The 25,897-nt window shown below is 44.6% G+C and overlaps 2 protein-coding genes across 5 annotated transcripts in view; both read right to left on the reverse strand.

Moving 5' to 3' along the window:
- Window positions 1-10,911, reverse strand: part of slc13a1 (solute carrier family 13 member 1) — a 44,339-nt gene extending 33,428 nt beyond the window's left edge. Inside the window, exons 1-2 of one of the 4 annotated variants that reach the window (XM_015965636.2) lie at window positions 10,772-10,911; window positions 2,177-2,382 (exon numbers count right to left, since the gene is read on the reverse strand). In XM_015965636.2, the coding sequence (XP_015821122.1) occupies window positions 2,177-2,382; window positions 10,772-10,853 (288 nt within the window). In that variant the 5' untranslated portion in view covers window positions 10,854-10,911. Of the gene's footprint in view, window positions 1-1,273; window positions 2,156-2,176; window positions 2,383-10,713 lie in introns of those variants that run through there. The other 3 variants (XM_054746511.1, XM_054746513.1, XM_054746512.2) reach the window with 3 other exon arrangements.
- Window positions 10,912-11,963: 1,052 nt separating this feature from the next.
- Window positions 11,964-25,897, reverse strand: part of iqub (IQ motif and ubiquitin domain containing) — a 28,410-nt gene continuing 14,476 nt past the window's right edge. Inside the window, exons 6-13 of the mRNA XM_015965633.3 lie at window positions 21,092-21,247; window positions 15,970-16,180; window positions 15,709-15,884; window positions 15,152-15,322; window positions 14,790-14,966; window positions 12,802-13,050; window positions 12,463-12,648; window positions 11,964-12,268 (exon numbers count right to left, since the gene is read on the reverse strand). Of these exons, the coding sequence (XP_015821119.1) occupies window positions 12,071-12,268; window positions 12,463-12,648; window positions 12,802-13,050; window positions 14,790-14,966; window positions 15,152-15,322; window positions 15,709-15,884; window positions 15,970-16,180; window positions 21,092-21,247 (1,524 nt within the window). The 3' untranslated portion in view covers window positions 11,964-12,070. The remainder of the gene's footprint in view (window positions 12,269-12,462; window positions 12,649-12,801; window positions 13,051-14,789; window positions 14,967-15,151; window positions 15,323-15,708; window positions 15,885-15,969; window positions 16,181-21,091; window positions 21,248-25,897) is intronic.

Consider the following 25,897-nt stretch of genomic DNA (forward strand, 5'->3'; position numbering starts at 1 on the left):
TGTGCAATTTCTCCCTGACTGCAGTAAAATGCATGATTACCACTGTCCTGTGGGTCTTTGTTTCACTGCCCTGTGGTTCCAGGTGTTTCTCTGCTCTTGGTACAAAATAGCTGAGACTGATAGACGTTATCTCAAAGCACTTTTCTGTGAGAATTAAAAACATTCTATTTGAATGCTCAGCTTTTTCCATGTAAAAGGTTCATTTTATATTTAAGACTAAAATGGACACATTTAAACCTTTTGCCCTGATATTTTAATGCTGAATTCAGACGCCATGCAGAAGCTCTAAACCTCAGCACTTCACAGAAGGTTGGACTCTGTATTAGAAATGATTAATGGAGCAGTAGGAAGATCCGATTAATTATAAATACCGTAAATCCTCTAATACAGGCCCGGGCCTGTATTTGACTCAAGCTCATCAAGCTCCAGGCCTTTATTGGAAGGAGGGCCAGTATTAGAGGCAGGCCTCTATTTCTATTTGAGCAAAATGAACTAATGGTTTGCTGGAGTTTTTGACAATTAAAATTGTGCCCACATTTTCAAAGTTAAACACATTTCTTTTAACAACGGTAGTTTCTGCTTCAACCCTCTCCCCCCTTCCCCTGCGCAGCAGCCGCAAACTCACTGATGTGCCTGCAGCCTCTCGGAGTTCCTGCTGCTCTAAACATTAAAATAATTATTTCATTTTCTGTTCCTCACTTCTGATGACCTTCAGTGGTGTCTGTTTGTTGCAACAGCAGGTACAAAAACTAACTTGTTTTTATTTGACTATTTTTCTGTCCTGTCTGTTTATTATCTTCCTGCATCTCCTCTCAATCCTAAAGAAAAACTGCTGCCTGGGTTCATATATATTCACCTCATGAGTTACCTTTGAACTGCAGTTCTAAAATATCTACCGACCGCAAAAACAGCGGAGCGCTTGCTGTTTGGCGGCCGTATCAGTGATCAGTGCGTTGGAGGACAAGTTGATGCGCGCACCGCCCCGCTCCACAGCATGCAGCGAAATGCATCAGGCGCAAATAAAAGACAGAAAACATTAAAGGAATTGAACCGACATGAACGATCGCGTGTCAGTACCTACGGTCTGGCACAGCGCATTGCTGATCACAGAGAATGTGATCATACGATAATTCAATAGGGAGCGTGGTTTCACAGACGCGGAAGTGAGAGCGTCGGTGAAACGCCGGCTGCTCTAGGAAACCCCCGAGCGTTCGAGCGTCAACGAAGTGACACAGAAATGCCGGGCTTTCCAGAAGTAAGTAAGATAACTTACTATGAGCTGATAGTTCGTTGGATTGATCGGTAGGTTGGAAACTCTGATCATGAATCTGAAGAAACGATGACTGAGCTGTAAAGGCGACTTCCGTTTATAGCCGCGGTTTGTGACGTAGTTGCGACGTGGAGGGAATCCCCGCGAGGGGCATGCTGGGAGTCCCTACTTCGCGGATTTTCACCTATCGCGGCCAGGTCTGGAACGCATCTACCGCGATAAACGAGGGATTACTGTAGTTCATACACCCCCTACTGCTGCTCCCCATAGTGTTCTGCAGCATAATCAGCACGTTCTCTTTGAACTTGATAGTGTAATGACCTAGCTGGGGTTGTAAGCCAGGTGCATTCTGGGTATTGTGTTATATGTGTTTCCTATCGTTCTGCTAGTTCCTATGTGCTGATTTGCGTGTTGTGTGAGTGTTATGTAAGCCACAGGGAAGGTGATGTGTGTTCTGTGGAGCGGGTTGAATTAGCATGGTTAACTGACACCGTGACTCTGTGTGGTAGGAGCGTGATAGAGGATCGTGTCTGAAGCGTTATAAAGCTTGAAGAAAAAGCCTAATAAATGTCTGCGTGAACCCCTACTGCCCCCTGCTGGTTGATTTAGGGACTATAACCCTGCCGCTGGGACGCTTGTACTTGCTTGTTACCACATTCCATCCGGCCACAATAAGAGACCGGCCATTATTTACCTCCGCTGACTCTGACACCGGCCAAAATTGGAGACCCAGGCCTTTAATTGAATACCGGCCTGTATTAGAGGATTTACGGTATATCATGTTAGAAACCGCATTCCTGTCTGAGGGAGTGTTTAATTCAGCATGAATGATTGCTACATCTGCTTTTCCCACTGAGCTTGGTTTACTTTTATAAAAACACTTTTAAACAGATGCTATAAACTCACCTGCGTGTTAATGACCAGAGGAATGGGGAGCAGCAGCAGTGGTGTGACGATGATCAACACAAAGCTGTGATAATTCCACAGTTGTCTCCACAAAGTTCTCAGCATTGTCTTCCACTTCCTGTCGTCTCCGTGTTCCTGAGTTTGGACTTTTCTCATCCAGCTGTGGGAGTCAGAAAGGGCGCTGATTGACCCCGGTTCTGAGCAGGCTGCAATGCAGAGTCATGGACTCAGGTTATTGATTCATATTTGACCCTCAGATGTCAGCGATTGCAGCTTATCTGTGTACCAACACAAAGGCAAGATAACATCATGAGGCGGCATTTCATTTATAGCACACGAAAGGTGGCGGAGTTCTCCTGCAGAGGTCTGATGTAACAATCAAGTTACGGATCCGTCTTTCAGTGAAGTCATCGGAATAGCTGACGTGTCTGAGTAATAATCGGGATATAAAGTTGTCATTTACCTATAAAATAGATACACTTTTAATTGAAAAAGTATCTCAATAAGAAATCTTTTAAAAGCAAACGAAAATTTTCTCTGAGAAAAACAATTATAAAAAAAATTATTGGGGTTATGTTTAACTTGAAAAATGAGCTGCTAAAAGTAAAGTACTATATTAAATAATCACACGACAGAGTTACAAATGCATCGTCCATTCATCCATCTTTCTCCACTTATCTGGGTTCGGGTCGCGGGGGCAGCAGCCTTAGCAGAAAGGCCCAGACTTCCTTCTCCATAGCTACTTGGGCCAGCTCCTCCGGGGGAATCCCAAGATGATCCAGCTGAGAGACATAGTCCCTCCACCGTGTCCTGGGTCTACCTTTAGGCTTCCTCCCAGTTGGACGTGCCCAGAAAACCTCACCAGGGAGGCGTCTAGGAGGCATCCTGACCAGATCCTCGAGCCACCTCAACGGGCTCCTCTCAATGTGGAGGAGCAGCGGGTCTACTCCGAGCCCCTCCCAGATGACTGAGCTTCTCACCCTATCTCTGAGGGAGAGCCCAGACACCCTGCGGAGAAAACTCATTTTGGCCGCTTGTATCAACGATCTCATTCTTTCTGTCACTACCCAAAGGTTGCGACCATAGGTGCTGATGGGAACGTAGATCGACTGGTAAATCGAGAGCTTCGCCCTGCGCCTCAGCTCGCTCATCACCACGACAGACCAGTACAACGTCTGCAGACCAGCACCAATTCACATTGTCCTCGTCAGTCAACACAACCCTACAACATCCAGAGCCTTAAGGAACTCTGTGCAGATCTCCTTCACCCCGGGACCTTGCTACCAAGGAGCTTTTCGACCACCTCAGTGACCTCGACACTAGAGATTGAGCCCGACCCAATGTTCCCACCCTCCACTTCCTCACTGGAAGACGTGCCGTTGGGATTAGGGAGGTCTTCGAAGTATTCCACTTACCGATTCACAACGTTCCAAGTCGAGGTGCACTACTTTCCCTGTCTGAGACACCACCATCTTACTTTAATGATGTATCATTAATCAATGTGCAGGAGGAACTGAGATGGGACCGTTGATAAACATTTTTACCATTAACTGGACTCTGAGAAATTAGAGACGGGATCTTTTTTCTCCTGCTGTTATTTAAGTAGGCTACTGACATTTGATTGCACTTTTGATGCTAACGAATATTACCTTTACATATTTTATGTCAACTTTTACATTAATAATTTGCCTTCTACTGTCGGATGTAGCATTGGTATTTAAATTTGATCTTAAATGCTTTTATTTGAACATTAAAATTTTCACAACGTTGTAATTTTTCAAATTGGGATGAAAAGCTGACTAAACAATTCACACCACATTATCATTGTTACGAGAGTCTAAATGTGACAGAATGCAGCTTTAAACTTTGTCAGTGGATAGCCTAAGGCATGTCCTCAGCTGCATCCTTTCTGCGTGGAGTTAGCACGTTCTCCCCATTCAAGCTGTTATAGTGCATCTACAAGCTAGGTTTTGAACGCAAACACGGTCATGGAACACTCTCCCCTCCCTCGGGTATCTTCCCTGAAACACTTCTGCTGGAACCAGAAACCCACATCGCCTAAGGAAACGAGACGGTGCTAAACACCAGTCACTGTTTATTACATCCAAACGTCTTTTGTTGTCTGTGACTTCAAATAGTGTTTTTCTCTTTGGGACTTTGTAGTTTGTCCTAAAGTTGAAATGGTAGCAGCCGGCTGTTTCTCCTTCTCTGATGTTATTGAGAGGAGAACCTCTCACATGGTGTTCTGGTGCTGAATATGTGAGTGTGTGATGTGTGGAGGACCCAGGGCAGCGTGACGGTTCAGAGAGACCGCCAGCTGCATGGTCCGATAGTTGCCTTTTGTCTGAACCGTGTTATTAGTGGAGGATTTTAGACAAATGTGAGGGAACTACTTTATTATTTTCTAATCTCCACTAAATATTCATAGCTATAGTATGTTAGAACATTGTAAATAGGCATGAACATTTGTAAGCTAATTTGTTGTCTGAATTTGCTACTGCAAGTGTGCTCTATAGACACACCCGCTGCTTGCTGAAGTCTTGAATTAATTAATCCTGAAAAGGTTTGAAGCCTAACTTCCCCTAACAGAGTTCAGAGGGTTCAGGTTACACTGACTGTTTTTTTTTACTGTTTCATTATTCATGACTTGTGTTCAGCTGAATACAGAACCGTGTGTTCCTAAATATGAGGATAATCTTTAACACGAATCGTCAACGCTAACGCAGATCTACATTTTAATAGTGTGGTTGACAAATAAAACACAGCTGGTTCATGTTTAAAAGACATGATTGTATAATTTTAATGGGAAGACAAGAAAACATTTAGTTATTGTAAGAAAATGGCCCAAGTACAAGAGATTTTCTGTGAGAACAAACCCACTGGGGGACAGAATCGTAGATGTCTTGTGGTGTTATGGAAGACTTTCTCTCTCTGACTCTCTGGACACGTACACGACTGCCTTAATTGTTTTTCATTAAACGTGTCCGGTAGTTTAGGCCTTATGACATTTTAATAGAATAAAATAACAAAGGCTATTATTACTTTTGTACTGTTACAAATGGCCCCGTTGCCGTTATTATAAATCAATCATATCCTTAAGCGTGCATACTTTACCAGCTGATTTGAGTCTTTCTGGTTAATCATTAACACGCCGTTTGAGACACAAGGCTTTTGCTCTACATTCAAAGGAGCTGCCATAAAAGCTCGTTAAAAGAAATCTAAACCATTTTTACACACTAAGTACTGACTGATATCCACTCCCACGTTGTTGAGAAAACCCTCTACATGTGTTGATTTAGGCAGCTACACTCGTGTAAAAGATTCAATAACAAAATGTTAAAAAAAAACGTTTTGAAACTCTAAAAACTGCCTTTTTTCAGTGTGAGGAGAGCTGACTGAGTCCTGGACCCATGAGCGCTGTAAAGGGGTGAAAGGTTAGGATGGGCCCAGAAGAGCAGACCCCTTTTTTACTTTTCTTATTTCTTTTCTCTTTTTTAATACAGACGTTAAATGTGCTAGGGACCCTCATGCGCTCAATGTGTACTTTGTCTATTTTGACCATAGATTTCATATTTAACATCTTTACTATTTCAGTCACAACCCTCCCCTTTACAATGGTTCATTCCACCTGTCTGTCTGAGCTGCTTGCTAGCAGAACCTTGGGCGTCGGTCTCGTGGGAGAATGAAGAGGTTAAATACCCACACTTTTTCTGCCGTGTAGCTTAGAAACGTGTGTTTCTCTCGCTGTGTTACCTTCTCCTCCTCTCTCTCCTGTTGCTAATTGAATCTTGGACCTTTACGCACCGGTGTTGCGTCAGTATTCCGGTCAGTTCCGTTGTTGAAACGCATTTCTCCATTGCTCCGCACTGCCCAGGCAGCAAAAATGCACTCGCTCATCACAAGCTCGCTCCTGCTGTGCGATCTGCTCACGCACAACAGACCAGCAGCCTCCGTGAGTTCAAACATCTGGTTTGTACACATCAACATGTCATTCTGGAGCAAAAACAGCTGTTACAGCGGTGTGTGTGTGTGTGTGTCTGCTCTGTCTTCTCCATCCCCAGTGAGTCGTGGAGGATGGCTGCTTATAGTGAGCCAGGATCCTCTGGAGGTTTCTTCCTGTTAAAAGGGAGTTTTCCTCTCCACTGTCGCTAAATGCTTGCTTAGTATGAGGATTGCTGTAAAGTCACTGACACTAGTCAGTGACTCGATGCAATTTGCTGGGTTCCTTATATGTTTATGTTTATGTGCTTAGCAGACGCCTTTACCCAAAGCGACTTACAATTATTATTTTTTTTACCTATAGGTCATGTTGTGATCTGTGGGGGAAACCGGAGTACCCGGAGAAAACCCACGCATGCATGGGGAGAACACGCAACTCCACGCAGAAAGGCCGCAGCCGAGTTTCGATCCTGCGACCTTCGTGTTGCGAGGCAACAGTGCTAACCACTGTGCCACCATGCAGCCCATATAGGAATACATTATTTCTGATTGGCTTAATGAACTGACCTGTATTGGAATGTTAATTATGTGAAGTGCCTTGAGACGTCTCTTGTCATGATTTGGCGCTATATAAATAAACTTGAATTGAATTTAATTGTTAGAGTTATGTGTATCATCCCTGGTTATGGGTCAACTCAGAGGTCCTTGATGCGATTAGTCTTTCTTTCTTTCTTTCTTTCTTTCTTTCTTTTTCTTGATCGAGAACAAATGATTAAAATTTTACAAAAAGCTAAAAAGACTCACCAGATTAATCTGAAGTTGGTTCCCTTATGATTTTCAGCGTCAGAAAGGGTAATTCTAACAAGTATTTCCACTCCCCGAGCATCTTCACTCTGCTCTAAGTATAAATTTACAAGACTTAGACCTTTTGAACCTACACTAAGTTATTTTGCATCAGGTGTTGGTCAGAGAGACTGGTGGTGCCGGTTCTGTGCTCGACAGCTTTGCCTCTGTCAGTATGCCCCAAGGCAGCTGTGGCTACACTGTAGCTCATCATCATATCACTGTGTGTGTATGGGTGAATGACTGTGTTGTAAAACACCTTGGGGGATTCTAGAAGGCATCATTTAAAAACTTTCTTTGATTTATGAAAGCTGAAAGGAAGCGGATTCCAGCACTTTTCTAGACCATATTAGAACTGGCTCAGCTCTAAAACTACAACACCTAGACTCTTCAGAGCTGGACTAGGCTAGATTACTTTAAACTAATAGCCTTTAAAACATGGTTTGTGTTTGATTTGTTACAGTTAAAAAAATAAAATTTCTCAGTTTTTAAATATCTGGTCTGACGTAGATCTGGTCGAGCTCAAAACTGCATCACCTAGACTCTTCAGACCTGGACTAGATTATTCTACATCTACAGCAAAATCAACTGTAATTTGTGAATTAGTGCAAATTCTAAGAGGACAACTTTCTTTAAATTTTCTTCAAGAGTTCTGATTGATCACCCATGAAATAAAACCTTTTATAATCAGAACAAATTAAAGATAAAGGGAGTGGAAACATTAGTTGGGATTGATCTTTCTGAATTGGAAACCAAAAAAGGGAACCAACTTCATACAAAAGATTCAACAAACAATAAACACATAATAAACAAAAGATTTAGCCAAACAAATAAGAAAAAAAAAATCCTAATTACTTAAAGTAGTTCAAGTAATTTTAGAATGATGCACACTGGTAATATATATAATGTGTGTGTGTGTGTGTGTGTGTGTGTGTGTGTGTGTGTGTGTTTGTGTGTGTGTGTATATTAGGGGCTGCACAACTTAATTTTTTTTAAAGTCAACTGTCAAGTAATGAAAATCGAGTTGACCTTGACTAGTCGTTGATGACGTCATACACCTGAAGCGGCAGATTGATTGATTGATCAGTTTGACCCAGCTAAAGCTTGTTCATGTAAAGTATATGTCAATATGTGTACATTATGTTCTGTTGTGCATGCCATTGAGATAATAAATGTGTACATGTAAAACAACTGCATATTCCCAAAGTTTTTTTTAGGCTTTGTACTCGTCTTTAGACATTTTTACTAAATGGTAAATGGTAAATGGCCTGTATTTGATATAGCACCTTCTAGAGTCCTGGAACTCCCCAAGGCGCTTTACAACACAATCAGTCATTCACCCATTCACACACTGGTGGGGATGAGCTATGATGTAGCCACAGCTGCCCTGGGGCGCACTGACAGAGGCGAGGCTGCCGAGCACTGGCGCCACCGGTCCTTCCGACCACCACCAGCAGGAAATGTGGGTTAAGTGTCTTGCCCAAGGACACAACGACAGACTGAGCGGGACTCAAACCTGCAACCTTCCGATTACGGGGCGAGCACTTAACTCCTGTGCCACCGTCGCCCCTATGCAATATGCTTGGTATCTTTGTTAAATTTTATCTGTAAAAATATAGGAGGCCCAGAAATTTTTGTTTCCATAGGACCCAGAATTTCTGGCAGCACCCCTGCCTGGACCTGACTGCTGGTTTTGGTAAGTAACAGAACTATACCTAGTATGGAGTCGCACTGGACTGAGACTGTTGGATTTGGGCCAGAGGTGCAACATCTGCAAGAATCACACAGAATGTTTAAATGCATTCATCTTGCTAATTTTGTAAAAAGCCAATGATATCAGGTAGATTTGTGATTCCAAACAGATTTTCTTCTTGTCCCAATTTAGTCCCAGCATGTCTTAACCATGTTTCCATTTGATTGTGATTGGGAGCCAAAACCTCTGAAAATCTTTGCACATTTCTTGAATTCAGTCATCCGTGATATAAACTGCTTCATCCTGACTAGGTTTGTGTATGTCCACTGGGTTATTGGGCGAGAGACATGGGACATGTCTTCAGTCCCTCACAAGAAAGTACAGAGACAGTTAATTATAAAAACACTCACATCCAGGGGAAATAAAGACTCTCCAGTTAAAGTAGCTTTCTGGAGTTTTTCCCTTTAAGAAATTATTCTTTATAAATCCGTAAAAGGGATCGTCTCATCGTGTACTGTGATACGAGTAAGCACGCCCCCCTGCCCCGCAGAGCTTGTGCAATAGGAAACTGAGCACCGACCATATCTAACCAATAGCGTTAGACTACCGCTTACATGCTTCAAATTTCATGCATGCGGTCTACATGCTAACTCCACACATGCATTGGTAGAACATGCTACCTCCACAGAAAAAGGCCACAGTTGAGATTTGAACCTGCAACCTTCTCACTGTGAGGCATCAGTACCAACTGCACTGCCATGCAGCCTTACTGTAGTTTATGGAAAGTAAATGAAGTTAATCACATGTTTAACTGCTTGGCATAATTCTGGGCTTTTTTAGACGCTACATTAAAAGTAAATTAAGCAACAGTTTGAAAATGTTTGTTGCTTAGAATTCTGACAGATTTTAGGCGTTAAGTGGTTTGAAGATTTTGTAAACGAGATAGACCCCTCACATGTGTTGATACGAACAATCCCAGCTTTAACAGTTTTGGCCCTACAGTGTGCGGTGTGCACCAGCACGGCAAAGACAACACACCACACATGGGAAAACAAGCCATGACAATCCAGTATGTTGAAAATTCCTGATTTATGATCCAAGCAGTCCCAACATCCTTCTGAGCAGACCGGAGCACTCCCAACATGCCGCTCTTGGCAAAAACAGATAAGATCATTTTAAAAGCCTTTGTGTGAATCGGACATTAATGACATAAAGTTGTTTTCATGACCTGAGATGGACTGGCAACCTGTCCAGGGGGTACCCCGCCTGTTTGCCTGGTGACCGCTGGATAGTCACCAGCCCCCCTGCTACCCTACATGGACAAGCGGGTTCAGACAATGGATGGATGCTTTCGTGACCAAATAAGAAATGTTTCAATCTGAAGTTGTTCTAGGAGTAGAACACATACTGGGATCTATTATTCCAGGCAGCTTTAGAGGAGTCCACACATCCTCTGTGTTTCTGTGACAAAAGGTCTAATCAGAAACCTGCTGAAAGGTCAACCCAACCTGGTAACAAGAGCTCATCACAGCTATTCCTGTCTGAGGACCTGAATGGAATATGAGATCAATGTAAACGTCATCTGATTAGTTCTGACAAGTATTTTTTGTACAGGTGTCACCTGAAGGTCTAGTCTGGAGTTTTTATGTGAGATCTCCCAGCTTTGAAAAGAAAAGCCTGAACATCAAGCTAGTTGGTGCTGGAGCTTCCTCAACCAGCCCGTTTCTACACCCACTATGTTCTGCTAGAAGAGCAGCAGAGCTGGCGTTAGCTAACCCTAACCCAGCTGGGTGGAGGTAATGTACACTGGCCAGCACTCTCACACTTACAGCTATGGCACATCTAGACACAGATCACCACTGAGTGTAACTTAATGTCTGAATGAACACAAACCGGGTTCTCAAGAGGACTACTCACACAAAGGCAAAATGCAGTAGTCCAGTGGTTCATATTGGGGTAGTGAAACATTTCACTATTAAAACGCAGTCTTTGTTTCCAAAATGTAAAGTAAACTGTTTTCCTTTAAAGCACAGGTCAGGGAGGATCACCCCGTTAGACGTACCGATGGAGATGATCAGTAGAAGGAATATCAGCCAAGAGCGAGGAGCGATGTTTCCTACCTTGCTGCCGTTTTGACGTTCTGGGCTCTGTGTGGCTGTGAAAGCATGGCTGTTTAAAAAGCCCCGGGCTGGGGCTTAACATTTAAACATAGACAGACACGCGTCTACAAAAACAACTCGGTGTGATTCATCTTCACAGAAACAGGAGAATGTATTCATTCTTAGATTTCTGGTATCCTTTAACTTTTTATCTGGAAGCCACGGACAGATGGTTAAACAGTTGCTAAGTCTATTCAGGACCTTTGACTTGCAGTTAATACTTATGATCAGTGAAAATTTAGAAGAAACAAAAGAAAACTCAATGAGCAAAGCTCAAACATAACAAAGCACTGACTGAACCGCCCAATAGCTGGGTTAGCCGATTATTAACGGGTCATTAAACACAAAGAGAGTCCTAGAAAGGCTGAGCCTCTGACGCGTTTAAGGTTGGGTTCACCACATCCCTTGTTCTAGAGGTACAACGGTGGGACATTTAGAGATGTACTCATGAATGCTAAAGCATTCCTAGAGCTGTATGTGACCAGGGCTAGTCTGAATGGACGTGACTTTCGGACCACGGAGGATTCCTGCACTGAAACGATGTGTTTGTTGACCCCTCCCCATCTGAAGCTACTGAGCAGCTTTAATGTAAGACCTGGGTCAGATACCTGCAGCTCTAAAGCCACATGTGGCGTCATCCTCAGCTCTGTGCAGGGGCTCCGCGCAACTTTTATTTTTCAATCTGGGTCAATATTTATATTTGGACAAACGGGAAACGGTGGGTTTAGCAGCTTTCCAGTCCGAGGTTTTACAGTTAATTATCCTAATACTCCATTTTTGTTGAAGTTGTACAGTATCAGTTATTATAAATGCTCTGAGCACGTCTCTGCACCAACATTATCAAAACATGTGGCGGAGGTCAGTTTGACTAAAACTGAAGGAAAATACATCAGATGGATGGATCCAATCATCAAATATAGGCCATTCACACTGATTGGACGAGGTTTTTCCAGGTCTGGATGTTGAGTTTGAGAGTTTTATTAGTAGCCACATTTCTTCCAGATAGCTCGGCTCACTGGGCTAACTCCCGTTCCAACAGTGGTGATAACCCTGCCCTCTTCCAAGACTGTCTTGCTCCAGTAGCATGACGATCACCTGCTTGTTCTGGTTCTTTAACACAAACAAAACGTTGATTTAGAATCAGAATCAGGAACAAAGCCGTCATAAATTTGTTTTATTTCAATTTAAATCTTCCACAGTGCTACAGGCTAAAGCAGCGCTGGCAGAGGCTGCAACAATCACTAACAGACAGCAACCATTTTAATGTGAGGAGGCTGATGTGTTGTCAGGGGCATGCTTGCCAGTCGCCATAGTGATGTGATGGGAGTCGAACTGGTTTCCCACGGCAGCAGCTGGCTGAGATTCCAGATATTTAGCCAGAGTGGGAATCTGGCTGAAGTATTCTCGAGCAATTTTGTGTTTCTGTCCAACCCAGCGTGTGAACGTTGTGGAATAAACCTGGACACACGGACAGGAAAAGGCTGGGTTTAGGATGTAGAGGAATCTTTAAACCTTGAACACAAAATAAGTTACCGAGAGGAGGCTGTGCTCCATCTCACATCTCTCAGCTTTGGGGACAGGCTGAGAACTGCTGACCTTGGTGTCAGAGTCAAATAGAAAGTTGTGAGGCACAAATATTTACATGGACAAACCTTGTTGACATCCTTGATCTTTAGGTGAGTTGAAGTCTCTTCATTGGACAGAAGTATGCAGTTCCAGGGACTCCAGTCCTCCTGATGCTCCCAGCGAACAAACACCAGCTTGTAGAGGTCCTTGCTGCCGCTGAGAGCAGAGCAAGACTCCCAAACCTTTTCTGTAAGGTAGAGGATGTCTTCCACCTGAACAAAAGAGCAAGCCGGAGTCAGCTATGTGCAATACGTGGCTAACCTCAAATGGTGCAAGAGTGAGATAAATCTGACACAGGTTTAAGAATCCAGATGGAAGAGTGACATCTTTTTGAAGGCTCAGCAAACAGAAAAGGAAGAGTTTACCTGCAGCAGAGTGAGAATTGATGGTTCTTTGCTGAGAGTTTGCTCCTGGGTTCTCAGCTTCTGTAGTATATTTCTGTATAAAGAGAGGTCTTCACGAGGTCTTGCTATGTTGTCGGTTCTAGCGCAGTGCTTGCAAAGAACACCCAGGAAGCCTCCGGGCGCTGGACTAATGTCAGCAGAGCACAGGTAGCGACGACAGCCTCGGCAGCGAAACAGATCCTTGTACAGCTGGGAGGGATTCTGGGGCACCTGCAAGAGATCTCCAGGTAAACTGACCAATCGTAAATGTGACTCTGCTCCTGTTTCCACAGTGAAAATATTCACAACACATGTTCCCAGTGTTGTCCATGAGTGTACATATCCACCAACCACTGCTGTAGAAAAGTGAAGCTGAAATCTCATGTCATGGGCGGCCATGTTGTGTTTTTGGAACCAGGGTTTGTGTGTTAGAGATGTAGGTCTGAAGGTCCCGTCTACTCTGCATATTTGTGGAGGCGGGACTTCAGACTTGTACTGGCGCTCTGGGTGAGGGCATTGGTTTATTTTTGATTCAAATACTGTTTAATGCTCTTATTAGTCATTACGCATGCAACCATCATTAGGTGCAACCATCTCTCTAGAGAGAGAAAGCTCATGCCACCCGTAAGCCCAGAGTGTGCTGTGACTCACTCAGAGGCTTCTGCATCCTCTCACTGTCTCTAGAACCCAACTTTAACCATTCTTGTGTTGCGTTGGGTTGGGTAGGAACTGTTCACACAGCAGGATAAATACTTTACGATGTTTATTATTTCTTCTTCTCAGATGATTAAGAAGATTCTTTTTGTTTCAGACAATAAAAGTTGGATCAGGGAGGCCATAGAAACAAGTAGGCGGGAACAGTGGACTATGAACCGAGACGAGGGGGCCTATCAGCTGTCTCACCTGGGATTCTCTTCTCCAAAAACCAGCCAGCAGGGGTGGGCATGACCAGCTGATAAAGACCCATCACAAACATCTGTGACACTTCTGATGAAGACTGCAGTCATCGGTCGAAACATGTCAAGGTTAAATAAGAACTCAGAAGACTTTCCATGTCTGAAACAAGCAGGATAAACATGCCCAGTTCTGACCCGATCCTCCCCTTCTCAAAACGGCTCTGAATTCAGTTAATGGACAATCCTGCCATGTGTGGTGTGTTGAGAGCGCTCTGGTCTGCTCAGAAGGACATCAGATGCATTCCAATCATGATTCATGGCTACGTTGGATTGTCTTTGTCCAACATCGAGAACAAACAAGTGTTCAGTTCCCAGAATGTGACTTGTAATCAATCAGAAAGCAAGGTGATGGAAACAATCTGCATGCTCCTTCTCCACCATGTTTGTTTACTCCAATGTCACATTTAATCTGAAGAGGTTGTGTGAGATTTCCAGTTTGACCAGGAATGTTGGTGTGTGGGATCGGTTCATGTGTAGTTTTTCCATGTGTCTACACACCACTCCCTGCTGGACCAAAGCGGGTAGGACCAGGATGTTTTTTTGGCCACGTGTGGTCTCTCATGAGCTGTGGCGGCCATCCTGATGTCACAGCAGATGCTTGTCCAGTGATTATGCTTTGAGTTTTATAGAATTATTTCATAATAAACAGCCAAGAATATCCAAAGAAAACTGAAGCAGGTGCAGAACATCAACAGATGACAGGAGCATCACATGTGACATGTTAATGTTAATAAGGTTCTCCATCCTAAATAGTTTTAACATTTTGAATGATTGTCTTCATAAATACGAAGTCCAATAAAAAACTGTGACGCTGAGTCGACTGTTTTGCGTAGTTTTAAGTTCTATGGACTGCACAGCCATGACTGAGCCTACTGTAGGTCAGCAGCCATTCAACAGATCACCAGTTCTTTGCAGTCTTATTAAAACATTTCCACTGCTTTGGGGAACAGAAAGCGTTTAGTCTCATGGCAGTAGAGGCTTTGGACGTACACTCAGGAGCGGCTCTGAGCTTACCTTTAGCAGCTTGGCCACATTGGGGTTGAACACCGGTGTTTTGATGTACTGGAGGAACAGCGTGCAGATCCTCTTTCTCAGGCCCACCAGGTTGCGTGCCTTTACTCCTCGAGCCATCAGGTCCGCTTCCCTTTCAATCAGACCCACGATGTCCCGGGTCAGCTCACAGTCATGCACCTGACGTGAAAACAGAAATTATGTCAGTAACAAGGACGTCCCACTGAGACAGAACAGGAGTGGCAGCAGTGTGCTGCTGTCAGGCTCAGACTGAGAGAACACATCAGAGTGCCAGCAACAGATGCTTTGGGAGTCAGTACAAGAGAAAACGAGAACATATTTTAAAGAGGCAATATTTGTGTTACCATGACGATGTGTTTAAGCGTGGTCAGAAAGTTGAGTCTCTGCTCTCTGCTGACGGAGTTCATGCTGATGTTGTTGTAGGCGTCTCGCAGCTCTCTGGCCCTGATGCTATTGGGCGTGTCCATCTCAAGGAGGCGGCCATCGGCTGCTCTCCACTGATGCGAAGCTGCAGACTGGACCCCAAACACCCAAGTGTTACTGCTGCTGGTGGTGATGAGCTGTTACTTCCTATAGACTTTATCCCTACAAAGCTGACGTTTAAGTCATATGAGTGTGTTAGAGGTTAAAAAGGCCTGCAGAGTGTGTTCAGCTGTTACACACATGGCTCTTTCTGCAGCAGGCTTTAATGGCATGGGACGCATCAGAGATAAGTTCAGCTCATTGTTCTGATGTTCTTTAGATCTTGGTTGGACTTGGTTGTGGAAAAGCATCCCACCAACAGTGTTTACAGATGCATTTAAAGACCGAAAGTATAAAAAAGTTTAATGTTAGAACGGTGGGAAGAAGTAGGGGGCGGGTTAATGAATAAGCTGTGAGAAGAAAAGACGTGACCTCTGACCTTGTCCAAGAAGTCCTTTATAACTTTATCATGGTTCTTTGCCCGTACATCAGTGTGATGACGCCCAATGGCAGTGATGAGCTCCATCTCCTGCTCTAAAAGCAAACAGAGAGCTGCCTTCCTGGGAGCCCCTGCCAGGGTGGAATTTATCTGCTGCTCCTGCTCAGATCTCCACTCTGAAACAAACGCATCGCCATTTTTAGATGCACAAGCAACGCTGTCTTCCACAGCTGCAACCCTCTACTTTTACAGAAAGCCTACTCTCCAGGGCGTGGTACGGCAGGTCAAAATCCTCCCTCCTCTGTGGATTCATCCAGCGCCGTTGCCGATCTCTCAGTTGCTTGTCTTTCTCTTCCTGCCGCCTCTTTTCCATCATGTCAAGCCAGGCCAGCCGAGACCGTCGCTGCCTCCTCAGCCGCTCCACAGCTTGCTGAGCCAGCCAGCGTCGAGCAAACGACTGCAGGCAGATGACCTACGTGACCAAACATATGGATATAGATATAAATTACATAGAGTGATACAACGTGAAATGTATTTAATTGCATTTTAATTAACTTCATGTATTAACAGATCTATCAGAATTAAAGCTGCGAGCACCGTCGTTCGGCCCTCACAGCTCAGCTCAGGGATGGGTGCTGTGGAGCTGACACTACGGCAGTCCTCTTGTATTTAAAGGTCCGGTCTCGGTCTGGGGACCACAGAGAGAGTATCACTGCTGTAAAGCAATCCTCTGTCACATTATTGCTCCCCTGTGCCTTGGGTTTTACCTTAATTGCATCCACCTGCCTCGTGTTACCTGATTACCCATCCCAGTGTGTATATAAGCCTTGTGAGTTGCCGGTTCGTACTCATTACATGTCAGTTTATGTTCACATCTGTCTTCCCTGTCATGTCTGCTCTCCTGACCATTAAAGAGGAACCAAATGTCTATTGCCGTCTTGCCTGGGTTGATTTATCTGCCTGAAAATCGGCTCTTCCTCCCTCACCTTCCCTCCACATCGTGACAGGACGAACCGACCAAAAGGATCCTGCAGTGAGTTGCCCAGGTCTTCTGGGGATGTCCCGTGCTCAAGATCGAGGGGGACGCGATGCTGGATTGGTGCATCCACGACTCTTTGGGTGCTGGCCAGGCGCAGCGTAACCTGGCGCCACCTCTGTGTTCCTGGTGGGCCAGGCATCGAGGTGCTGCGTCTTCGCCTTCTGGGCCTGCGCTTTCGGTGCGGTGTCTCTCCTCTGGACGCCTCCTCTCCTTCCGGTGGGTCAGAGGGGCGTTATGCCGCTGCTGCTGGATTTCCCCATGCCTACTCGTCCTCCTGCTGCTCCTCTGGCTGCCTTCATTACAGCTGGTCAGCGGAGGTTCCTGCTTTGCCCCGCTTGAGTAATCGAGTTTGTGTTCCTGTGGCCTCCTGGTTCCAGTGGTCTCGAGTTCCGTTCCCTGTGCCCCGTGGCTTTGCCCCACCCTTGGATGCTAGTCCCCTGACTCCCAGTGACTTATGTTTTTGTGTGTTGCCCGTGAACGGGTGCTGCTGGGCGTCAGGAGCCGCCCTTGAGAAGGGGGTATTGTCACATTATTGCTCGCCTGTGATTTGGGTTGTACCTTAATTGTGTCCACCTGCCTCGTGTTACCTGATTACCCATCCCAGTGTGTATATAAGCCTTGTGAGTTGTCGGTTCGTACTCGTTACATGTCAGTTTATGTTCACATCTGTCTGCCCTGTCGTGTCTGCTCTCCTGACCATTGAAGAGGAACCAAATGTCTATTGCCATCTTGCCTGGGTTGATTTACCTGCCTGAAGGATCCGCTCTTCCTCCCTCATCTCCCCTCCACATCGTGACATCCTCAGTGGTTTGCTCAGCTCCCACTAGAGATTTTTTAAATTGTGTGAAAATCCAAACTTTGAAACGGATGCTGTAGCTTCTTCCTGTTTTTTCTTATTGGAAGGGCGGGGCGATGTAAAGTTGCCAAACGATGTGTTAATCCATGAATAAGCACACAACAGTTGGTGTTTATTCGTGGTTTGATTTGGCATTATGTAGATATAGCTAGTTGTAAAAAATCAAAGGGCGCTATTTCAAAATCCAAATAAATCCCTTTTAGCTGATCTTAGGTTGACAAAGATCATTTATGTAGTTTAGCGAGAATCAGATCTTGCTTGTTTAGAGCAAACCGTTTCTAAGGGGTGGAGCAAACCGTTTCTAAGGGGGTGGAGCAAACCGTTTCTAAGGGGGTGGAGCTAAAGTGATTTCAACAAATGATCACATGCAAGGTTGTTGCAATTGTGACTTTGTTTTTAGAAGTCATTTAAAGTTTACATGAATCTAGGGGGCACCGTCTCTAAATAAAAAAAAATCACCTTTAGATATTCTTAGATTCACCAACATCCTGCTTTGTGTGGATTGGTGAGAATCAGATCTTGTGTCTTATTGAGGAGAAACCACATAAACACAAAAGTAGTGGAGCTACAGGGATTTCATGTAATGACCTGAGCTTGGACGTAGGACCCGTGAGGAAGCTGAACACAGTAAGACGTTTAAAATGTTAAAACTATTCAGGAGTTTGTCACCAACACTGCAGAGAGAGATGGCTAGGTTGTAACGAGGCACCAGTGTGGTCAGAACCAGGGAGAAGGCTGAGACGTGGTCAGGTGGAAGTGTGGGTCAGAACCAGAGATGACGGCGAGAGATCCGAGGAGGCAGGCGAGAGCTCAAAGTCAGGGGACAGATCCAATGTCGATAATCCGGGAAATCAAATAGCGTGGTAGGGAACGTGGCAAGGGCCCAAAGCAGGGGCGAGGCGAGAATCTGGGAGACAGACGATGGATGGAAGGCTGGAGAATTTACTAGCTGTGGCGTTCAATAATTTTGGCACTGGTTGGAGAGCAGGCTGGGTGTTCTATAGCAGAGGAGGCAGGTGTGTGGCATGAGCTGGTGACAGGGCACAGGTGATGATAATTAAGTGGCTGAGGGCTTGATTGAGGAGGCAGCTTAGGCAGAGGTAGGGTGGCAGCCTGAGAGTCATGACATTTTAACAGATGACCACATGAATGTGTTGGATGCTTTTGTGTGAAGACACACTGATTGCTGCTTGATAGTGGATGAGGAACAACTACAGCAAGATTTGTGCTTCCATGAAGTTTTTTTTTGTTTTTGGTGTGTTCTCAAAGTTTGAGGCCTGACCCCACCTCTTCAGCTGGCCGTCCCTTATGAGCAATCCTACAAAAAGTCAATCAGCCAATATCTCAAGGAGGAAATTGATCAAATGCAGACTCTAAAAATGGACCAAAATATCAAATTCTATCTAGCGTGGCCGACTTCCTAGTTATTTTTGAACATGCCTACAAGTGGCTTTTGTCCCACGGGGGTGTCGGTCCTGTTGTGGTTTAAACGCCCGATCCCGCTGGTGGACACCAGCAGTTAACGAAGCTGTCAAGCTGAAGAAAGAGTCCCAGATGTGTGACCAAGTCACTGGTTTGCAAGTCACAAGTAAGTCACAAGTCTTTCCAGTCAAGTCTCGAGTCAAGTCCAAGTCAAAGACAACCAAGTCCAAGTCGAGTCCAAAGTCAATGAGTTGGATGCTCAAGTCAAGTCCATGTCCTTAACTTTGAATTTTCAAGTCATAATCAAGACATCTGTCCAACTTCAATGTAATGACAATGATAATAAATAAATTACAGAATAAAAGCTTCTTAAAGCTTCATTTATTTGCTCAAACAAGCAGGAAGTGCAACTGGTTATAAACAAAGTGCTGCTGCGTTTAGCAGTACAGCATCAAACCCAGAACGAAGAATGAGTTATGATCGGTGTCCATGTCGTACCACTTTTGTGCTAAAATATCAAATATGCTCAAGTCATCATCAAGTCAACAGATGCAAGTCGATTCAAGTTGCAATTTATTGGCGTTCAAGTCCGAGTCAAGTCGTTAGTCTGTATAGATTTTGTCAAGTCAGAAGTCATTAAATAATGACACGAGTCTGACGAGTCCAAGTCAGGTGACTCGAGTCCACACCTCTGAAGAGTCCTATTGGGTCTTTTTGGCCTGTGAAACCATGACCATGGAGCAAGACTTCTGTATGGCTTTGAGAAGACTCTAGTCCACCACCTGACATCTCAGAAGGAGACAGCAGTGCACTGCCTACACTGTTTATAGTGGTGAGGGTGTGCTGCTGACATCAACTCAGGGATCGGTGGGTGGAATGCTTCGAAGACCTCCTCAATCCCACCGGCACGTCTTTCAGTGAGGAAGCAGAGTCTGGGGACTTTGGGTTGGACTCTCCAATCTCTGGGGCAGAGGTTGCTGAGGTGGTCAAAAGCTCCTCAGTGACAAGACACCATGGGTGGATATCCAGCTGGAGTTCCTTAAGGCTCTGGATGTTGTTGGGCTGTGTTGGTTGATGTTGCTCTGCAGTAGCGTATGGACATCGGGGGTAGTTCCGTTGAACTGGCAGACTGGAGTGGTGGTCCCCCTGAAGTCCGATTTATACTTCTCCGTCTGCGTCGGTGCGGAGACACGCAACATCATTATGCATCAGTACATGGGCTCACGGAGGGTGATGAAGACATGCCCAAAATTTTAAACATCTGACGAAAGTGACGGAGACTGCCAGCTTGTGATTGGCCAGGACGCTGCTTCTTCAATATTTGCCACCAGCACCGCTGTAGCTTCGTTAAACAGTAAACATATATTTAGCGGCTGACCCAGAACAGATTGAAGGATGCATCTCAGAAAAAGTCCGAACATTTGAAATGTATTCTTCCGTAAGTGAAGGAGTACAAAATCCGGAGCAAACGTGGACGGACACGACGGGAAACGTGGCTTTAGAGGTGGTGTCTTCATGAAGAGGTGGATGAGAATGAAGGACAAATTTATCTGTGTTATAAAGTCTCTGAAATATATAAACACATTAGTAAATACGCTATTGTGGACCGGATACAAGAGTGTTATGGTGACAGGATACCACAGAACAAACGCTACGCCCTCTGTTGTCCTGGCGGGGAATTGCTTTGCAACACTCCGCTGTCTGAACCGAACAGAAGTTCTAATGGAAACCCTTTCTGACACTCCGTGTGCGTCTCTCCATCGCGGAGCTCATGGAGAAGTATAAACGAGGATTAAGGAGGGCCGCAGAGTGTGTTCCAACTACGGGGGATCACACTACTGAGCCTCCCCGTTAAGGTCCATTCAGGGGTTCTGGAGAGGAGGGTCCATCAGGTTGTTGAAGCTTGGATTCAGGAGGAACAGTGGTTTAATTGATGAATCTATGCCGGGTTAGGGTGGGACTGTGACAGGGGCATTTATTTGTGGTCCTCCACCTGACAGCTGGAGCTCCTTGTGAAGAAGTGCTTACAGAAGAAGAGAGAGAAGTCATGTTCTGTTGTAACTCACAGCTTTCAGCCTGCGGTCATGGACCTCATCAGCGGTGATGTATTTCCCAGGAGTCACCAGCCTGTCATTCACACACTGGACGTAGCAGCCGATACCCGTCATCTGTGTTGAGGCGCTGACTGAACACTGCTGGGACTGAGACTTCAGCTCTACTGTCTATTACAGAAGCAAAATCACAAAAACGACAACTCACTTTATTTAATAAAAAGGCACACTTATCTGATTTAACATTTAAAACAACAGAAATCTTAAATCAGAACAAAATCATTTAAATTATCTTCCAGAAATGGTTTTTTCTCACACATTCAGTTTTTTTTGGGGGGGATTTTTTGGAATTTTTGTTATTTTTCAACAATTCTCAAGAAAACATCCAAACAGACCAAACAATTCAAAACCTCAATGCTGACATTCAGCCCCTCAAACTGCTCCTACTTTTCTCCAGGTGTAAATGAGACACAGTCTCCACAAACCAGTGGCTGAATGCCGGTGGGTGAGCGTTCAAATGAGTCTTTTGGCCAGCAGACAGCAAAAGGCAGCCAGATGTAATTAGCAAGTGTCCAAAGAGGCGTCCACTGCAACCACTCCCACAGATCCTGGAGAGTGCATCAAAAATAGGACCCTGATATCTCTGCAGTTTTGGGCACATCCAGAACGAGTGGAGAAGTGCAGCAGGTGACTGCATGCAGCGTTCACATGTCGGGTCCAAGTCTGGTCTCATTTTATTTAGTCTGCCTTTGGACCAATACAAACGGTGCACCACATTGAACTGGACGACCCTGTCTCACACAGATCAAGGATTCATGAATGTTGAATCCTGTGCCAGACCTCCTCCAACAACCCAACACACAGGTCCAGCTCCCATTTCTGTTTCAAGCATCTAGACTGGTCTGATGGTGTGAGCTGTGCTGGGTGTAAAGTTTACACACGACTGTTAGAGTGGAAGAGTCTGAGAAGAACACGGGAGAAAACATTCAGAGTTGGACTTGACAAAGTGTCTCGACTGTAAATACCTAAGGGGTTGTGATCTGTTGATATGAAATGTATCCACCAGTTGTTCAAATGTACCATCGACAGATCGGTGGTAGAGTGTATGCCTTTAGTAGCCCACCCACTGAAGGCCTCATCAGATACAAAAGGCAAGCAGCTTGTCAGGTAATCAGAAGGTTGTAGGTTCAATCACAGCTCCCGCAAGAGCATGCTGCTGTTGTGTCCCTGGGTAAGACACTTAACCCACCATGAGTTCAGTCTTCTTTCTTTTTGTTTAATATTTTCATCAGTAGGGAGGACAGGAAGAGAACACTAGTAACAGTAGTAGCATTAAACTGTAACTTAAACACCATCTAATTAAGGGGTGTTGACAAGGCAACGGGACTATATGCCCTGATGGCAGAGGTCAGGGATGACTTGATGTCTCCTTTTTTATCTCGTTTGCCCTTTCCTCCATGTTTTCCTCACCATTTGCAAAAGCAAAATCCCAGAAGGATAAGAAAAGAGTAAAAAAAATGTAAATAAGTAAATGGGGGGATTGACTGAAGAGAATAAAAGAACATTAGCAAGGGATGCCATGTGTTGTGACTGAGTATCTAATCTCTTCCAGTTTTAGAAATGACTTGGTGTCTTTAGTTGATTTCCACTGGAAAAGAAGACGTCTTGCCAATAAGGACGTGAGCGCTAAAATATTGAATTGGTTAGAAGTAAATCGGTTATAATCAGCTGGAAACCCAAATATTGCAACTTGGGGGAAGGTTCAGTAATCACTGAGAACATCTCTGACCTGGAAACAAAGTAATTTTGTCAAAAAGCAGTTAAAGATGAGCAAGAGTAAACATGTGAGTTAAATAGCAGGATGGGGCGTAGCATTTGTCGCAGATGTCAGGGAAACTGGGAAAAATCAGTCGAGATTTAGAGAAATGAACTCTGAATAAAACTTTAAAATGCATAAAAGAACGTCGGTCGGCTGCACAGTGGTGCAGTGGTTAGAGCTGTTGCCTTACAGCAAGACGGTCCTGGGTTCGCTTCCCGGCCTGGGATCTTTCTGCATGGAGTTTGCGGGTTCTCCCTGTGCATGCGTGGGTTCTCTCCGGGTACTCTGGCTTCCTCCCACAGTCCAAAAACATGACTGTTAGGTTAACTGGTCTGTCTAAATTGTCCTTAGGTAGGTGTGTGTGTGTGTGTGTGTGTGTGTGTGTGTGTGTGTGTGTGTGTGTGTGTGTGTGTGTGTGTGTGTGTGTGTGTGTGTGTGTGTGTGTGTGTGCATAATTGTTTGTCCTGTGTGTCTCTGTGTTGCCCTGTGATGGACTGGCCCCCCTGTCCAGGGTGTACCCCGCCTGATTGCCCATTGACCGCTGGAGATAGGCACCAGCTTCCCCCGCAACCTTACATGGACAAGCGGGTTCAGACTTATTAAGCAACCCAATGCGAAAAACATCAACAGAACAAGAAAAACCGCTGATGTCCAGCACACACACTCACTCTCTCTCTCACACACACACTGGATTTAACAAATTTTTGAAAAGGTTGCACGACCACCTCTGCCTTTTATTCCCTTGTTTTGTTCTCCAAACATTGGCACTAAAGTTAGCTTTTCTCCTAGTTAGCTTAACTAGAAGTTGGTTTGTTAGTGATGACGGTTGTGATGACACTGATTGGATGAATAGATTTCCCAGCATGCATTGTTTTTATAAATGTTAAAATAAATGAATTCAGATGAATTTTACAGGTAACAAATACTATCATTACTTATTTAAGATATGAAATTACTGATGAAAACTAAAGCTTGGCACATAAACTAGCTGCAGGTAGATGGTGAGCTGCACCACGACTGAGATGGAGTTGGCTTGGCTGGTATAATGTTTAAGCTGTTTCTCCTCATTAGTATGAATGGAGACTCACATTAAAAACAACGTGGGTACAGTTTATGAGAGAGAGGGGCCCAAATAATTGACAGGCCCACCGACATCATGGTCGGCTCGGGTGGCCCAAAGTTATTGGCCATGAGATAGGGCCAGCCCTAAATTTCCACCAGCAGCTAATTACCAAACATGACGGGCAAATGCCCGCTTTGCCCAAAGGCCAGTACAGTCCTGGTTTCAACCCACAAAATAGACCCATCCTTGAGAAGGTTGACGGCTGATGCAGTCGCAGCCCCTCTAGACCCACTGATGCCGAATTATAAATGTGATCTGTTGAATCTGAAGGATGATCTAATCAGGCCATCGTCAGAGATGTTGTTCGTTCTGTGTGTTATCTTTGTTGTAAAAGTAATAAAAAGACCTTGTTCAAACACATCGGCTGATTGGAATGTTCTGACTGGTCTGTTTGGGGTTTTATTCACTTAAAGATTAATAAAACAGATAAATAAAAATATCATTTTTTCCACATTTAAATAATAAAAATAATTATTTTAGTATTTTTCTAATAATTTGTATCAGTAAAGGTTATGATATAACAACAATACGGTATTAGTGTAACAAATAACTGTAGCTCACAGTCAAGGTTTGTCTACTTTTGAAAGACAATGCTTGGTGGAATAATTAAAAACCTGTTATTGTTGCTATTCTGCTTTTTCATTTCCATTTAAGTCGTCGTCGTCTTCCTCCGCTTATCTGGGTCCGGGTCGCGGGGGCAGCATCCTAACTAGGGAGCTCCAGACCGTCCTCTCCCCAGCCACCTCCACCAGCTCCTCCGGCAGGACCCCAAGGCGTTCCCGGACCAGATTGGAGATGTAACCTCTCCAACGTGTCCTGGGTCGACCCGGGGGCCTCCTGCCGGCAGGACATGCCTGAAACACCTCCCCAGGGAGGCGTCCAGGAGGCATCCTGACCAGATGCCTAAACCACCTCAACTAGCTCCTTTCGATCCGGAGGAGCAGCGGTTCTACTCCGAGACCCTCCCGAATATCCGAGCTCCTCACCCTATCTCTAAGGCTGAGCCCGGCCACCCTACGGAGGAAACTCATTTCGGCCGCTTGTATCTGCGATCTCGTTCTTTCGGTCATTACCCAAAGCTCATGACCATAGGTGAGGATTTGGACGTAGATCGACCGGTAAATCGAGAGCCTGGCTTTCTGGCTCAGCTCCCTCTTCACCACGACAGATCGGCTCGACGTCCGCGTCACTGCAGACGCTGAACCAATCCACCTGAACCAATTTAACCAATCTATTTAAGTTTGACTTTTACTTTTCTAAAATGATCTTGACTGTTGGCTGTAAAAATGCAACAAGATGACCTCGTGACTTGCTGGTTGTTGGTCGTGGTTCAGATCAGAATCTTTTGCTTTGCCTTTTAGGAAGAACCGAAGCTGCAGAAAAGTCTTAGGAACAAAATAAAGATCGATAAAAATGATCTTCATTCTGTCTCCTGTTCTGACTGCAGCTGCACACAGGAACACGTTGGAGTCCCCAAGTCAGTTCCAGGAAGCAGGTTTACCAAGTCACCAGAGTGACAAGCAACGCTTGAATAAACTGGAGAATCCTGAAATCATAAACAGTGTGATGTAAAAAGCCGTTTTCCAGCTTTTATACAGAGTTAATATGCAACTCGATTGCTGGAAAGACAAGGCTTTAAAGGTTGGATGAAATATAGACATAAAAAACAATTCCTAGAAACTCAACTTTCACTCGTTATCTAAAATGTCATCCAAAAGTTCAGACAATGTTTTTACAGCCATGTCTTTCTGCTGCTGGGGATTCCAGCCAACATGGCAGCATTTCACAAGCTTCATCAGCTAAATTACCTGTGAAAAGTATTTCATCAGTATTCTAATCAGCTTCAGGTGTTGCTGGTTGGGATAATCTTTAGATTGTA

Source organism: Nothobranchius furzeri, chromosome 14 (assembly GCF_043380555.1).
Source record: "Nothobranchius furzeri strain GRZ-AD chromosome 14, NfurGRZ-RIMD1, whole genome shotgun sequence".
Taxonomy (NCBI): Eukaryota; Metazoa; Chordata; class Actinopteri; order Cyprinodontiformes; family Nothobranchiidae; genus Nothobranchius; species Nothobranchius furzeri.